At 43.9% G+C, this 15654-nt stretch overlaps 1 protein-coding gene across 3 annotated transcripts in view; it reads left to right on the forward strand.

The window, feature by feature from the left end:
• Positions 1-15654, forward strand: part of ATP13A3 (ATPase 13A3) — a 189784-nt gene that overhangs the window by 91121 nt on the left and 83009 nt on the right. For all 3 annotated transcript variants that reach the window (XM_088444754.1, XM_088444753.1, XM_088444755.1), the window contains exons 2-4: positions 782-878; positions 7209-7382; positions 13691-13876. In XM_088444754.1, coding sequence (XP_088300880.1) covers positions 834-878; positions 7209-7382; positions 13691-13876 — 405 coding nt within the window. In that variant the 5' untranslated portion in view covers positions 782-833. The remainder of the gene's footprint in view (positions 1-781; positions 879-7208; positions 7383-13690; positions 13877-15654) is intronic.

Below are 15654 nucleotides of genomic sequence, written 5' to 3' on the forward strand. Positions count from 1 at the left end.
TGCATAGATTCTGGCTGCAAGGTGCAATTCTAGGCACCCTGCTAACCAGATGAGGCTAGCAGAAAAAAGCTCAGAGGGCCAGACCAAATGACTCCGAGGACCTTATACGGCCCCAGGGCCTGAGGTTCCCCATCCCTGTTCTAGAAGATAATAGCTACAATCTGATTGGTTACTATGGGCAAATTCTCCATTTCTATTAACTCACACTTTAATAAATGTACCCCTTAGAGTGACTGGTGTGTAGTCAGTGACCTGGTTTTCTCAGTATGATGTCACCTAGAGACAGTGAATATTAAAGGCGCTCCTACTATTGTCTGCCTCCATTACTGGAGTCCACTGCTACCAACTTGGCTGCCAATGCCTGCAAATTTTTCTATCCTTGCTACAGCAGCTTCAAGTGCCCTAATTTGCCTAGTTTGCTTATCAATAGATATCTGAGACTTTTATTTATTTATTTTTTAAATATTTGGAGCGGAGTACTAATGTGTCTGCTCACATGTTGCTATGGTTTTCAGCGTTTTAGTACGTCATACACATTGGAAAATAAAGAATTTTGTTTTCCATTTATCCATATTAAAGATTCAGAGGAATTGTTTAAGTATAACTTATAAGTATTGCAGAAGAATAGAGCTTGCATTGTGGTGGAACAGTATTGCTCAGTGAATGTATTCCTTATCCTCTGTAGAGCAGAAAATGTGGCTAATAACGTGGTAGCTTCTAACAGATTTTAGATTTATTTTTGCTTATGTCATATCTCATCTTGCTAATGTTTCTTTTTTAGCACAAGTCCGGTAACTTGAACTTTGGTGGATCACTTGCACAGGTCGGTGAACATGGAGAATGGGGAGAAGATCAACAAGGGACAGGAAGATGAGATGGTGAGCACATTTTATGTACTTCCATCTCTCAGTGCTGCATGTAACTTTGAAGATTTCATCACCGTACTTTAGCAAGAGTACAAAAAAACAATATTCTCTTTGTGTGATCACCTATTTTCTGCTAGTGATGTCTCTTCAGCTTTTATTGTCTTCTACCTCTTCCTGCCTTAATTTTCCCTGTCATTCACTTTGTTGTGTCTCTACATGATTTGACTTGGCAGTTAGTGGCTTAAATAACCCTCCAAAAAAACTTCAAAAGCTTTTTCAACACTTAGCGTACAGACGTCCAGAATAGTATCACTGAGCCATGAAACACGTCCTCTTGGTTTCTCTGATTTTACTAACAAGATGCAATGATAATAATCGTCAGTACTAGTACACACACACTAGTGTGGGAGTTTCTGCATACAGTATAGTGATAATAATCAAATAATGGGCTCTTGCCAAGCACTAATTAAGTCTACTCTGAGAAATATTGATGTACACAAATACGGCTTGTTAAGTTCAAGTAGTCTGCTGGAGACATGTCTTCCTAATACATTTATATATCACACAGCACTTTAATATAAAAGGATATCCTGCAATTAGATCGCATTTTATATTAAGTTAGTACCACGCTCCTACTGATAGAGTACAAAGCACTTCCTATACACAAATGGAGAAGGGATTTTTTTTAAGCAAGGAGCAGCTTATTATGTAGTTAAAAATATCTTTCGCTTTCATCCATGGGGGACACTGGAAATACCACTGGGTATAGCTGGTGCTCGAGGAGTCTGGGCCCAATATAGTTAACTTTCAGGACAACTTTGGCTCCTCCTCCCCTATACCCTGCCCAGGCCAGTCAGTTTTATTTTTTTTTAGTGTACTTAGTTTTCAGCTGTTCCTGCAGCTGTAATTGTATTTCATTTAATTTTTTTACCTTTGTTTGGCTGACAGAACTGCCACTTTGCACGCTCACAACGCCCGCCCATCTGAACTTCTGGCTCCGGTGGGCAGTGCTCTGACAGCAGCTTTGCCCACGCAGACTTTACAGGCAGGCTGCAGCTGCAAATGAAGCGCCGGGTACATATGTAAGAGTCTTCCTTGTGTCCCCGGTACTGACTATTGACATAGTTTTCAGTTTTTGTGCCCATTTCTACACTGCACGTGTGCTAAAGTTACTGAATTTACTGTATGAAAGATTTTCTTTAATTGCAAGTTTTACTTTGTGTTAGATGGTACCAGTATCTCTTGTCTAGACATACTGCCCTACTGTTTCATACTTTAAATTTAACACCATTACTTATTGTCTGTGTTCCCACTGGCCGCTATAGTGCCTTTGGTGATTTATACCTAGACATTAGTGTATTGGTGCATACAGACACACACACATACACACATCAGTACTGATACTTGACATTGCTATGTCTTACAAGGGAAGTTCCAGAGCTGTTTTAGAGAGGGATGCTTCTGCCAAGTTCCTTTCCAGTAAAAATTGTCAAGAATGTTTTTGTGCCTTCTGCTCAGGACCATGGTGGCCTATGTGTCTCTTTGTCTGCCACATTGCTGCAGGAGGGCAAAGTGAATTATGTAATTTTACCCACTCCCTCTGTCTGGCAGATCCAAATGGGAAACTCCAATGGACGCTCCCATAGCTCATTTGGCAAAGGCTGCTACACTTCCTTTACCAATTGTGGCTTCCTTGAAAGACGCCACAGATAAAAAATTAGAACATTTTCTTAAATCTATTTTCTTGGCTACTAGCGCTGCCATGTGTCCAGACTTAGCTTCGGCTTGGGTCTCCAAAGCTTTGGAGAGGTGGGCTGCCTCTATACGAGGGACTTTGTTTGGGTGTTACATGCTCTTAAATGTTATCCATTGTTGAGAATGTCCGAGAAGCTGCAACTTATCTTGGCAAGGCTTCTTTGGACTTTTGTATTCTTTCGGCCAGGGTCTCGGCAGTGTCAGACTCCGGCCCTTAAAAAGCACTTTCTTACCTCTCCGGTGTCTGTCCAGACTAATACAGAGGTCCGCTCACGCTGCACATTACTCCCGAATTGTGCTGAGGTTTGTCTGTGCTGCTCATGCCCCATCCGCTCAGTGTCCTATCACTGAGCATGGAGATGGCTCTCAGCAGCCCCTTGCTCACAGCGTGTCTTCCCAGCATGATGGCACACAAGCTGCATGCCAGTTTCCTCCTAAACCACAGTATGGGCGCAGCCATGTTGGACTCTGTTACCTGACGCTCTTCCTTCACTCAAAATGCTGCTCCCAGACAAGCTGATCGCAGCGTCCAGTCCCTGGGGATCCTCCCCTATAAATTCCATTTCGTGACTGGCTTCTGTTGCCATTACAACGTCTCTTCTGCTGAAGTTATAGCTCTGTGCTGAGCTCCCAGGTACTTTCTATCTGAACGGTTCCAGTCTGTGCGATTCCATTTCCAAGTCTGGTTACAAGTCTCCATTCCATCTAACACTCCAGTCTGGGTTTACCACAGAGACTTGCTAATTTCTACCTCTATCGGTTCCTGCCGATACCTCCTACCATCGGTCCCATCTGATACTTCCATCATCGGGTTCCAAACCGACCCAGTACTGCAATTCATCATTATCAGTCCCAAACCCGATAAATTTCTTCAATTCATCAACATCGGTCTCAAACCGACCCGATCCAACTTGCTGCTCAATAAGACATTTACTTTACTGTCCTCGCCCCTCGGGCTCATCATTCTCTACAGTTCATATTACTCCTCATATCACACATGAGGAAGTCCTGTCTCAAGACACCCAGTTTTAGCCATGCCTCCCAAGTCTCTCTTTCAGCCTCCGACACTTGTTCCGACCAACTCCTAACCTCAGGCATGATGGGTAGTAATGGCCAGACGAGCCCTCTGTCTTTGCACTTGGTGGCCCTATGCAGAAACCAAGGAAGCCCTTGAATCTCTGCCTTTTAGTGGCGAGGTGCTCTGGTCCTGATTTGGACATATTTAATGCTTCTGTGGCTGGCTCTAAGATGGCTTTTCTACCGTCCTCAACCTCAAAAGCCTTGGGTTCCTTCTTTTTGTCCTTTCCCTCCCATGTTAGATTCAGGTTCCAACCTCCCTTTCATGGTCAAGGCCCCAGCTTCCAGAGGTGGAAAGCTAAAAGGAAGACAATCTAAGGCAAGTAGCAAACAGGCTCCCAAGCCAGCTAAAAAACAGCCCGTATGATGGGTTGTACTCCCACCTGGGTGTCTCTAAGGTGGAAGGTTGTCTACGTTTGTTCTGTAAGGATTTATGGAAAATGACATCCGATTCTTGGTTTTGGAATATTGTGGGAAGGGGCTACCTCCAAGTCTCTTTCTCACCTCCGGTTAACCTCACGATCCTGCAAAGACTGGGCTTTGCGGGTATGTGTCTAGTCCCTTTTGGACTTGGGAGTTATCTCCCTTGTTCCTCTCCATCAAAGGTGCTCTGGTTTCTAATTGAATCTTTTTTTTTGTAGGAAGGCCAGTTGGTTCCTTCAGGCCCTTCCTCATTCTAAAGTCACTGACTGGTTACCTCCAGGTCTCTAACTTCAAGATGGAGTCTTTCAGATCCATTTACATTTTCTGGAACCGGGGGATTTTTTAGTGTCTCTCGACGTTCAGGATGCTTACTTGGACATCCTCATTTTTGGTGTTGCACTGGTGTTTCCTGCATTTTGCGATCCTTTTGGACCACTCTCCGTTTCAGACCTTGCCTTTTGGTCTGTCCACGGCTCCTCGGGTGTTCACCAAGGTGATGGTGGCTTCTCTGCGGCTCCAAAGGATCAGGATAACCTAAGGACGATCTTCTCCTTGCAGCCCAGTCATAAGTCACACTGCAAGAACACCTCACCCTGACTGTTCAGATCCTTTAATCCCAAGAAATGGCTCATCAACTGATGCAAATCCAGCCTGAATCCTGCTCAGCTGGTCGGACCGGGAATCCCATCTTCCAATAAATATTTTGGAACTTCAAGCAATCTTCTCCAGGGCCATCTGGTCAAGGTCTCTCTGACAATGCCACCGCCGTTTCCTACTTAAATCATCAGGGCGGCACAAGGAGTCGCCAGGCCATGCGGGAAGTAAGCAGGATCCTACGGTGAATGGAACAGTTTCTCCCAACCCTGTTGGTAGTTTACATCCTGGAAGTAGAAAATTGGGAAGCCGACTATCTCAGCTGCCAAGACATCCACTCAGGGGTGTGGTCAATTCACACGGTGGTATTCCAACAATTGGTATACCTTTTGGGGCCACCCAACCATGGACCTGACCTCATGACTCAACCACAAACTTCTCCGCTACTGTTCCAGGATTCTTGACCTGGGAGTGTTTCTCGGGGATGCGCTGTCAGTTCCTTGGACCTCCCCACCGATGAATGTTTTTTCCCCCCTGACGTCCTTTCTACTTTGTGATTCACAAATTGACGCAAGATAGAGAGACCTTTCATTCTTGTAGCTCCGGATTGGCCATGCAGGGCGTGGTACGCAGGTCTCAAGTTTCTGTCAATGGCGACTCCTTGGCGGCCTCCTCTCAAGCTGGAGTTCCTGCCTCAGATGCCTTTCCTCCATCCAGATCCACTTGGGTGGTTGTTGAGACAGAGGTTTTCGGATGCCACGATTGGTACCATGCTTTGTGCTCAGAAAATAGTTTTGGTAAGGAATATCACAGGGTCTAGAGAGCCTAGTGTGCTTGGCAGAAATTCAAACTAGAGATTTTGGGCCTTCGTCTGTCGCCTTGAAAAGTCTATGTTTCTGCACTTTCAGTTTAATTTCTGAGACTCTTGAGAACTGTACTGCCTATTCAGACTTTTTTTGCAGAGGATTCTCCATATTAAACCCCGTTTGTGCCTCCGGTCAAGTTTTGGAATTATTAATACTCCGGGCTCTGCAACATTCTCCCTTTTGAGCTTTGGAGTTAGTAGATCTCAAATGGCTTATGTGGACAATATTTATTCTATTGGCTATTTATTCATGCCGTCGGGTTTCAGAATTGAGTGCTTTGTCACATAGATCGCCACTCCTGATTTTTAATCTGGACCAGCAGTTTTAAGGACTACCCGGTCTTTCACTCCGAAGGTGGTCTCCAAGTTTCATATCAATCAGGAGATTGTGGTAACATCTTTTCCGTGTGACAAAGATTCCCTAATGTTTCTCAAGTCCTTGTGGATAGGTCTAGAGACTTTCGCTGTTCGGACACGGTCATTGTCCTTTATTAGGTGGTCAAAAGAGGTTGGCCTGCTTCCAAGCAAACCATTGCTGGATGGATTCAGGAAGTCATCTGTCAGGTGTACACTTTGTCTAGCCTTACAGTGCCTCACTCCTCCTTCTCTTCTTTCCTCTACATTTCAGGTAGACGGAAACTGACTGCCTGGGTGGGGTATAGAGGAGGAGGCGATTGAGCTGTCCTGCAAGTTAACTTTATAGTGCCCGGACTCATCCAGCACCATCTATACTCCATGGCAACTCCAGTGTCCCCCATGGCATTAGAGAAACTGATTTAGCACATAAGAACCAAGATCTTAGAACAAAAAGGAGAATGGCACTAGTGGGTATCAGTAGCTGCTCTATAAAAACTGTTGAAAATACGGCTTGGTAAAAACAGATTTAACAAGCATTAAAACATACTACTATTTCACAACCTATAAATACATTTATATATATATCATGAAACAATAAAGACAGACAGTATGGACAGATGGGCACTCGGTGTGGCAATAGACATAGGATAGCAGTATCTATTTTTTTTTCCCAATCGGCTCGATATGGTGTCCTCAGGTATAACCTGAAATGTACTGTATACACCAATGGTATGGAATAATGTTTAAATCACACTACCAGTTCCGGCAAATTACCCAGTGAGTGGGGAGAAAATTACCTAGATGGTGTATGAGCTAGTCCGTATAGACCTCGATGAGCAAGGATTCCAAGCGTGTAATGTCTGTCGACGGTGTGATGATAGAAAAGTCCTCCACTTGTGTAGCTGATCCATAGATATGTAGCAAGAGTGGTCCCAAAGTCCAAATAAAGGCTCAACGCGTTTGTGTGGAATGAGCCCACACCTTCCTCAGGAGCAGATGAACCAAAATCTTGTTTTCTGGCGAATTTGTTTTAAGACAGTTGTCAAGTTTATTCTTTTAATAATTTTTTTATCTGGTTTGATCACCTTTTAGATGTAAAGTTACCAGTATATTGGTGATTGCAAATCACAGCAGAATATAGGCTAAACAGACTACCGAATACTATTTTGTGGAAAAATTAAGTATCACTCTGCCTCTCTAACTATTTATGTTGCATTGTCCAGCTAAATTGCAGAAGAAGAAATAATATGTTTCTTAATTTCACCATACAGGAGATTTATGGTTACAATCTATGTCGGTGGAAGTTGGCTCTAGTTGCTGTAGGGGTGCTGTGTACCGGTGGCTTTCTCCTACTCCTTCTTTATTGGATGCCTAAGTGGCGTGTGAAGGCAACATGCACTCAAACGACATTGAAAGACTGTGACGTCGTGCTGCTGAGAACAACTGTAAGTCTGAGTTATCAGTGTGGTTTTACCTGGCGGCATGTAGCTCATATGTACATAACAAACATTGCCTTGTGTTATCAACACTTCTCAAGATCAATTTTCAAAAACGGTTATTTATGGCAGTAATTGTTCTTTTTTCCAACTTGTGAACTAAATAGAATGCTAGTTATTAAGGAAACTTTCACAACTACAGGCTTATTATAGTTGCCTGTTTTTGTTTTAAGTTTTCTTAGGAAATCATTATCAAGTATCTAAATTAGAAATAAATGCGAGTCACTATAGTATAAGTATTTAACTTATTGTGTGTTTGTATATACTTTGGGCGCATGTGTATATGTATGTGTACAGTATATGTACCAGTCTGGTACATTTAATAAGTAGTTGGTCCTTATTGTACTGCTGTGCATACTGGAATTATCCACAAAGCTATAACAAGCTGCCTTTAATGAACATTGATGTATGTGTCCTAGAAAATTATTATATTCCAGTCGGTATTGTTCATATATGTTCTAAATCTGTTCTTACAATAGTATAAAATCTTAAAAGGCTTTTGGGTATAGAGGGCATATAGGTATGCCAACCCCAAAATGTTATGGTGCTATTTTGACATTTGCTTAATAAACACAGGATTTACATTTTTCATAGTAACTTTGTTTCACTAATATTTATACTTTAGACAACCATGATTGTGTCCTAAATAGTGTTGTGGATTTTGGCTTTTATTTGGTTTGCATTTAATGCTGTGTGCTCTTTATGCTAGTCTGGCTACACCCCATATAAATAATATATTGTACATCCCATCCCACCCACAGGGCAATACGTAGTAAAGCAATTGCATGGTAGCAGAGAACGTTCTCTAAAACAAGCCCTAATTACTAATTAAAACTAAAACTAAAGTTTCTGTCTGGGCATTAGTAGTTCTACTTTGGTAGCTTTGCTTGTCATTGACCCTCTAATATAAATCATATTATTTCTGGTATAGGATCTGACATATGGAAATATAATAACTCTCTACATGCAATTTGTGAATAACGATGTGCAGTGCAGACCATTTTCTGTAGTCGTCCTAGAATGGTTGAGCAGCTCCGTGAATCAGAGCCTCCTTATAGCCATTTACCTGGCCCCACTATAAATTTGTGAATAACAATGTGCTGTGCAGATCATTTTGAAACAAACCGCTCCCAATAAAAATGAGCTTTGATTTACTGATTTGTTCTTTACCCCTGTGGCTATAAACTGTCAACTGAAACTATCATACTAGAAAACCCAGACATATTTAGCTGCATATTTGCAGGTTATTGCTGTATTAAACATTTGTATTTCTATTGTGTCTAGATTTTTGGTTTTCAACCACTTTTTAATCACCTCACAAAACATTACTTATACCACGTTCAGATAGAAAAACACGGCTTTTACCCGGCATTTGATGCATGGGTTTTTTTGCCGGTCCCAGCCTGTACACTCCCTTCACACAGACAAGTGAATTGCCGGGTCAAGAATTTGAACCCGATAATTTACAGATCAATCAGTGTATTTCTTCTGTGTAAAAGGGTCAACTCAGGTCGCCAGTCCCGGGACTTTGACCCTGGTAAAAATCAGGGTCGCAATTCCTGGGAATTTTGACCCGGGTTGACACTGTCACATAGAAAAAGGACCTGTGTTGATCCGCAAATTACTGGGTCCAAATGCTTTACCCGGCAATTTTCTTTTCTGTGTGAAAGGGGTATTAATTTTGCCTATTTAGTGGCAGACTGCTTATCCTTAATCTATGAGAGTTCTTGTCGATATTCTGTTCCTTTTATATGTCCAGAAATTACACTACTAATGCAATGTATAATTTTGAGATGACCTGTTCTTTCTATGTGACTAACACTGTAAAGACCACGCATGTATACCTGTGTTTGTGTTATATAATGAAACTTCCCTATTCTTATTTATATATTTTTAATTCACTATTTCCTTTAATATCAGTAATTGTATATCCACAGTTATCATAATAAATATACCTCCTTCACATGATTTACATTACCATTCAATTGCATGCTCAAACACATCCAAAGAAAAACATGTTAAATGTTGATTATCCTTTTATAATACACCTACAAGATCACTGTTAGAACAGCACTAGATGGAGGGCTACATTTACTAAAAGGTTTTCAAGGCCTGACGATTGTTGGCAGTTTTGACCGCAGATTTAACATGTCATTAATAATAAACAGAAAGCCAGACGCATTGTACATATATTATTGCCAATTTAAATCCCTCAGACAAGACTGCTGACAATCGGTGGCTTTGAAAACACACTGCTTTAAACATTTAGACTAGGGGTTTGCAACAAGCAGCCCCCCAAATGTTGTAAAACTACACATCCCAGAATGGCCTGCCACAGGTTTTCTATTTGGCAATGATAAAAATGTTACAATGCATGCTGGGATTTGTAGTTCAACAACAGCTGGAGGGCTGCTTATTGTCCACCCCTGATTTAGACCCAAGTCTCCAAGGGAATATTACATTTAATTGTAATATGTGATAGTAAGGTGTACTAGTGTAAAAAGGAGACTTATGTCTTACCTGTTAAGTCTTTCTTCGACTCCATAGGGGGCACAGGGACAACTCTGGGTATAGCCTGGAGAGGAGAGACGGTTAATGCAAATTACCCACAAGCCCAGGCTCCTCTCCTCTATACCCCGCTCCCAGACACTGGACCTCAGTTTAGTTTGCAAGCCCACGGCAGGAGAAAGAAGGCCGGCATACATACAGAACCATACATTTCATGGAAGTATAGCCGAACCGGTCACCAAGGAAACACCCCCCGGCAGACAGGTGCGTCAGGGTGGGCACCCTGTGCCCCATATGGAGTCGAAGAAAGACACTTAACAGGTAAGACCTACGTCTCCTTTTCTTCTTTCTCCACTAGGGGGCACAGGGACAACTCTGGGACGTTCTAGAGCTGTCTCCTATGGGCGTGAACGCTCTTGAGCTGCAGTGAGCACAGAACGCCCAAAGGCGGCGTCCGAGGTCTCAAAAGCGTAAAACCTGATAAAGGTATGAGCAGATCACCATGTGGCTGCCTTACAGAGCTGTTCTGCAGAAGCCCACAGCGTGCTACCCACGAAGTCCCCTCTGAACGGTTGGAATGGGCCGTCATCACGGTAGGGACAGGCATGTTCGTCAAGGAGTAAGCCTGGTGAATGGTAAATCGTAGCCAGCGGACTAAGGTCTGCTCGGTAGTTGGCCAGCCCTTCTTATGAAAATCGTACAAGACAAATAGAGAGTCTGACTTACAAACCTCTTAGTCCGTTTGACATACAAGAGCCCTCACCACATCCAACGAAGCCTCAGATGGATCCGAAGACTGAAATGCAGGAACCACTATTTCCTGATTTAATATGACAATGGAACACTACCTTGGGAGGGTAGCCTAAGCGAGTCCTTAAGACAGCCCTGTTGGAATGGAACCCAAGAAAAGGAGAGCGACATGACATAGCGCTCAAATTAGCCTAATGGCTAATAGAAACACTTTTTTACGTGAGCCAACGCAAGTCGTCTGACTGCAACAGATCGAACGGAGCCAACTGGAGAGCTCTGAGAACTAAAGAAAGATCCCAGGGAACTATGAGAGCAACAAACGGTGGCTGTACATGGAGAACTCACTGGAAAAAAGTGCGCATCTCGGGAAGCAGAGCTACCTGTCTTTGAAAAGGGACTGACAAGGTTCAAACCTGGACCTTGAAGGATGAGAACCGAAGGTCCAAATCCAGACCTGTGTGCCGCAGGGAGAGGGTAAAAGGTAGCTAGGGTGAGTCCACGCCTCCGCCAGGAGATCTTCTAGTTGCGCAGAAGATGGAAATTTTGCCACTGACTTTTTCTGTCTTTTAAAGACAGGTGCCTTGGATCTAGGAGGTTGATTCCTCAACTAGCAGAATAGTCTTAACTGCTCTGATAAAAGCCGCCACGTCTACAGGAGACATAGCCTGTTCTGGGATGTCTCCACGTCTGAGGTAATGGAAGCACTAGCCTCGCCATCTGAGGATATCTTTGAATTCGAACCACTGCCACATAATAGAGTGGAACTTTCACATGGAGCAGGTCTAAGCCTAGGAACCCTAGCTCTATCCAGCATCTGCCGAAAGGACGTGGACACCTGAGCTAACCCCTGGATAGACTGGGAAAAAGTTTGCATCCAGGGTGGCTCCGCCATGGGGAGCTGTGGCACAGCAACAGGGATAGGTGGTACTGGCATTGACATACGGTCTAACATCTGTGACATTACCTGAGTCAGCCAAGATGTCCAAGCCGGTTCTTAAGAAGAAGCCATAGGCGAAATGAACTGTTGCAGGGCCCCAAAGCAATTTTATACTGTCATGCTCTGGATCTTGAGTAGAAATGACACTAAGACATTGTTTGCAAGAGCGTGATGCAGTAGTGCCAGCCTCCTTAGTAGTATTTCTGGACATACTGTAAGTCGCAGAAAAAACTACACACCAAACAATTAGTAAGGTGTAAGCAAATCAGGTTCTTTCAGTGCCAGTATACAGTGAACACACTTGTACTAGAAATATACCTGCTTTTGCTGTAGCAACTACCAGCTAGGTATACAACTTAAAATAGTACTCTTCCCTGCAAGGGATGTACCCTCAATGACCAGCCCCAGTGGCACAGATAACAGGAAAGTACTCTTACATACATCATATAGTTAGACCACTCTATGCAGAATATGTGGGCAAAGCTCAGCAAACCAGACAATTTTAGCAGGAAGGAGCCAGGAAAATAGTGCAGCTGCTGGGAGCAGGCTATCAGAGGAGACAGGAGCCCTGCTGCACCCTCCAATGCTAAGACAGGCTTATAGGTAAAACGACTGCTTAGTGTTCTAGTGGGGGAGGAGTGGATAAAAATTTTTGCTGGCCTCTTAGATAAAGTGCGCCCCAGGGGAGGGGTTAACAGGGAAGCAACCGCCTCCCCTGTCTGGTCTACTCCAAAGGGAAACTGGCGCCGCTGCAGGAGGAGGAGGTCGTTTGCTGCTGCGGTGACAGCCGCTGACTCGCGGTTTCCTGTGTGCAGGGAGCCGTCTTACCGGATATCCACCGATGTGCTGCGGCTGGCGGCTCCTGCTGTGTGGGAGTCCGCATCCGAAGTCACTGACCCAGTCACGAGTGCTGCGTTGCTGGGGTTGGTGGAGCGGCTGTGGGGGCGTCTTACACTGCCCACTCTTAAACTATGAAAAAGTTAAATAAATGAAATAAAAATCGGGCGACCACCTAAAGTATAACTATGAACTCATGCCCAGCTCCTGCCGGCACCAAACTCAAACTGAGGTCCAGTGCCTGGGAGCGGGGTATAGAGGAGAAGAGCCTGGGCTTGTGGGTAATTTACGTTTGGTGCCCAGACTCTCCCTCCAGGCTATACCCAGAGTTCTCCCTGTGCCCCCTAGTGGAAGAAGAAGAAATAATTGTCTTCAGTATAATAAAAGGATCACATACAATGTTTAATTACAAGCACCCACAGACTCATCTGAGAAAACAAAATGAATAAATGCTCCAAAGGCACAAATCTATATCTGATCCACTTGGTGCACTAATTTCAAATGAGTAGCAAAAGAAGTACTTTGAAAATGGTGTGGGGTTAGAATATCTGGAGGAACTCCTTTTGCTATGACAAGCTGTTTATTAGGAGGTGATTGTCCCCAAGATTGAAACCACTCTCAGGAGTTCCTTAATAATGATTTACCTGATCAGTAATGAACCCTAAACAGTAGTAGTTGTAACCACAGTAGCAATCCAAATTTCCATTCATGTGTTTGCAAATCAATATTTGTATGAAAATGTGTTTGCCACCACAGTTGAATGAATATAGTTCTTATGACAATGCTTGTAGCCAAGTTTCTCACTCATTCTGACTTTTAACTTATTGAATAGCTTGTTGGCAGTGTACTGCGGCAATAGAATAGGGGTTGCGCAATTAGTAAAACTGTCCGCCTGTACCACCAACTTCCCTTTCTTATTGCCTTGGTTCTGTACTAGCAGTAGTTAGCCTGTGGATCTGATTTACAATGTTGTCCTGGTTGGAGATTCATTATCCCGTCAGCATGTCATATCTTCTAATATTTTGGCGTTCTGCTGCCCTCTATGGGTGATAAGTGATTGAAGGATTCCTCTCCCCATAAAATAAGAAGAAAATAATTTATAAATAATGAAACCATTTAGTATTTTGAGTACACTGAAAATATTTATGTTATCAATTTTGGAAATGTGTATAAGTACAATTATTTTTAATTTCCTTTTTTTCTGCTCTGTTTTTTAATGTACCAGGATGAATTCAGACGTTGGTTTTGTGCAAAAGTCCGTATACGTTTGTGTCCAGGAACAGACCCTTTTCAGAGCCCTGAATCCATGACAAGCAAAATGATCAACGGTCACACAGGTCACCTTCCAGAGAGTCCCACTGAGCACAACGAAGATCATCCAATGAATGATGCAATAGTTCCACTACACGAGGTACAGAATAGGTTCTAGACTTATGTTTAAAGCAATTGTTCACATCCATAAAGTTGTGTAGAGATGCTTAAAAGTACTGTACATCCTTTTGATTTTATGTAACTGTACAGTATATGCATTATATATTCATACCAATTGTTCAGGATGAAAGAAACAAAAACAAAAAACTTTCCCCTTCATCCATCTGGGGGACACTTCTAGACCATGTATGTATAGTGAGGGTCAAAGAGCTACCACTTAATAGGTAAACTTTTTAGGTTAAATAAGCTCCTCCCCTCCAACACCTTCCATCAGCTTTAATTTAAGTGGTGGAGCAGGTCAGCACTAGGTTAACTGGTACTTTTAACTTCTTTTTCGTGCTCCTTATTTTATGCCCCCCCCCCTTTACCACCCCCTCTTTACCTTTTTAAGTAGCTGCTGAGGTCTGGTTCAGCAGAGACGAGTGTGGTGGTAGTCTTCAGGGAGCAGCTGGCTGTGTTGGTATCAGAGGGAGGTGCAGGTTGACCTGGTGCTTCTGTCGTGCCGATTGAGCTCCCAGTCTAGGAGCTGTGGTCCAGACAAGCTACTGAAGGCAGAACCTGTAAGCTGAGCAGGGATATCTACTAGGTAGAAGGGTGGTCTGGTGGCAGTGGCTGCAGGGCGCCAGCAGCTAGCTGAAGCCAAGACCGGCTGCTGCTCAGGCCCAGCCGGCAGGGGTGGTCAGCGTTGGTGCAGCTGTTGCTCCTCCGGTAGGAAGTGCAGCTTCAGTTACTAGGGTACCGGGCTGAAGCTCGGACCCGCTGTTGGGGAGCGACAGCCGGCAGCAGCAGCCAGAGGCAAGATAGAGGTGCAGACAAGCTGCAGAATCTGGATCCCGCAGCCGGCTTAAGGAGAGTTCGGTGCCAGTTGCTGCTTTGTATGGGGCTCCTCTTAGTGAGTGGTCCACCGAAAGTTGCACAGTATGCCCTGGAGGCTGATTTGTCAGCTGCAAGGAGAGCAGTTGAAACTGGAATACTCTAAATTACATACATCTGCTGGCCATTACAGAGGACCAATGGCAGTTGCTGCAGTATGCACCTGGGGACTGCTTTGCAGCTGCAAGAGGAGTAGTGACTGAAATCGGTATACTCTCCGAATTATACACAGCTGCAAGCCAATACAGAAGATGTTGGCAGTCAGCAGGAAGTGTCTCTGGCCCGGCCTGCCTAGTGGAAGATGGGGGGAGGGGTGGCAGAAATTCTACAGAACGGCTGGCTCTCTCACCCTACTTAAAAGGGTTAGGCTGGGTACACACTAGACGATATGTCCCCTGATCCGGCAGATCTGGCTGACATATCATTCACATCGGTCAGTGTGTACCCACTATGAGTGCCCATGCTCACTCCTGCGGGGTCATTCATCGCATCGACAGGTCGAGCCTACATGCTACTCATTATGTCAATTTGATGGAAGGACCCCATGATTGTGGCGGCAGCTGGTGAACGACTTTTTGAAAGTGCGGTATCAAACAACCACACTGCTGGGTACACACATCGTCTAGTGTGTACCCAGCATTAGAGTTGGAGTGAATGCTCCCAGTGCCTACCCTTAACCAAAAGAGTAATGTGCTGGGGCATGGCATCAGGCTGATCGAGACAGCCCGGAGCAGTTGCAGCACATGGTACAGTCCAACACCTAAATGGAGGATCTACTGATGATTGCTGTGAAGCTAACTCTCTGTCCACGTATATATTCAATTACCACCTTTTTTGGGAGATAGATCTGATGGGGGTAATTTTGAAGATTTTTCTTATAGCAAG

Source organism: Taudactylus pleione, unplaced genomic scaffold, assembly GCF_031769625.1.
Source record: "Taudactylus pleione unplaced genomic scaffold, aTauple2 ptg000372l, whole genome shotgun sequence".
In the NCBI taxonomy this organism is placed as follows: domain Eukaryota; kingdom Metazoa; phylum Chordata; class Amphibia; order Anura; family Myobatrachidae; genus Taudactylus; species Taudactylus pleione.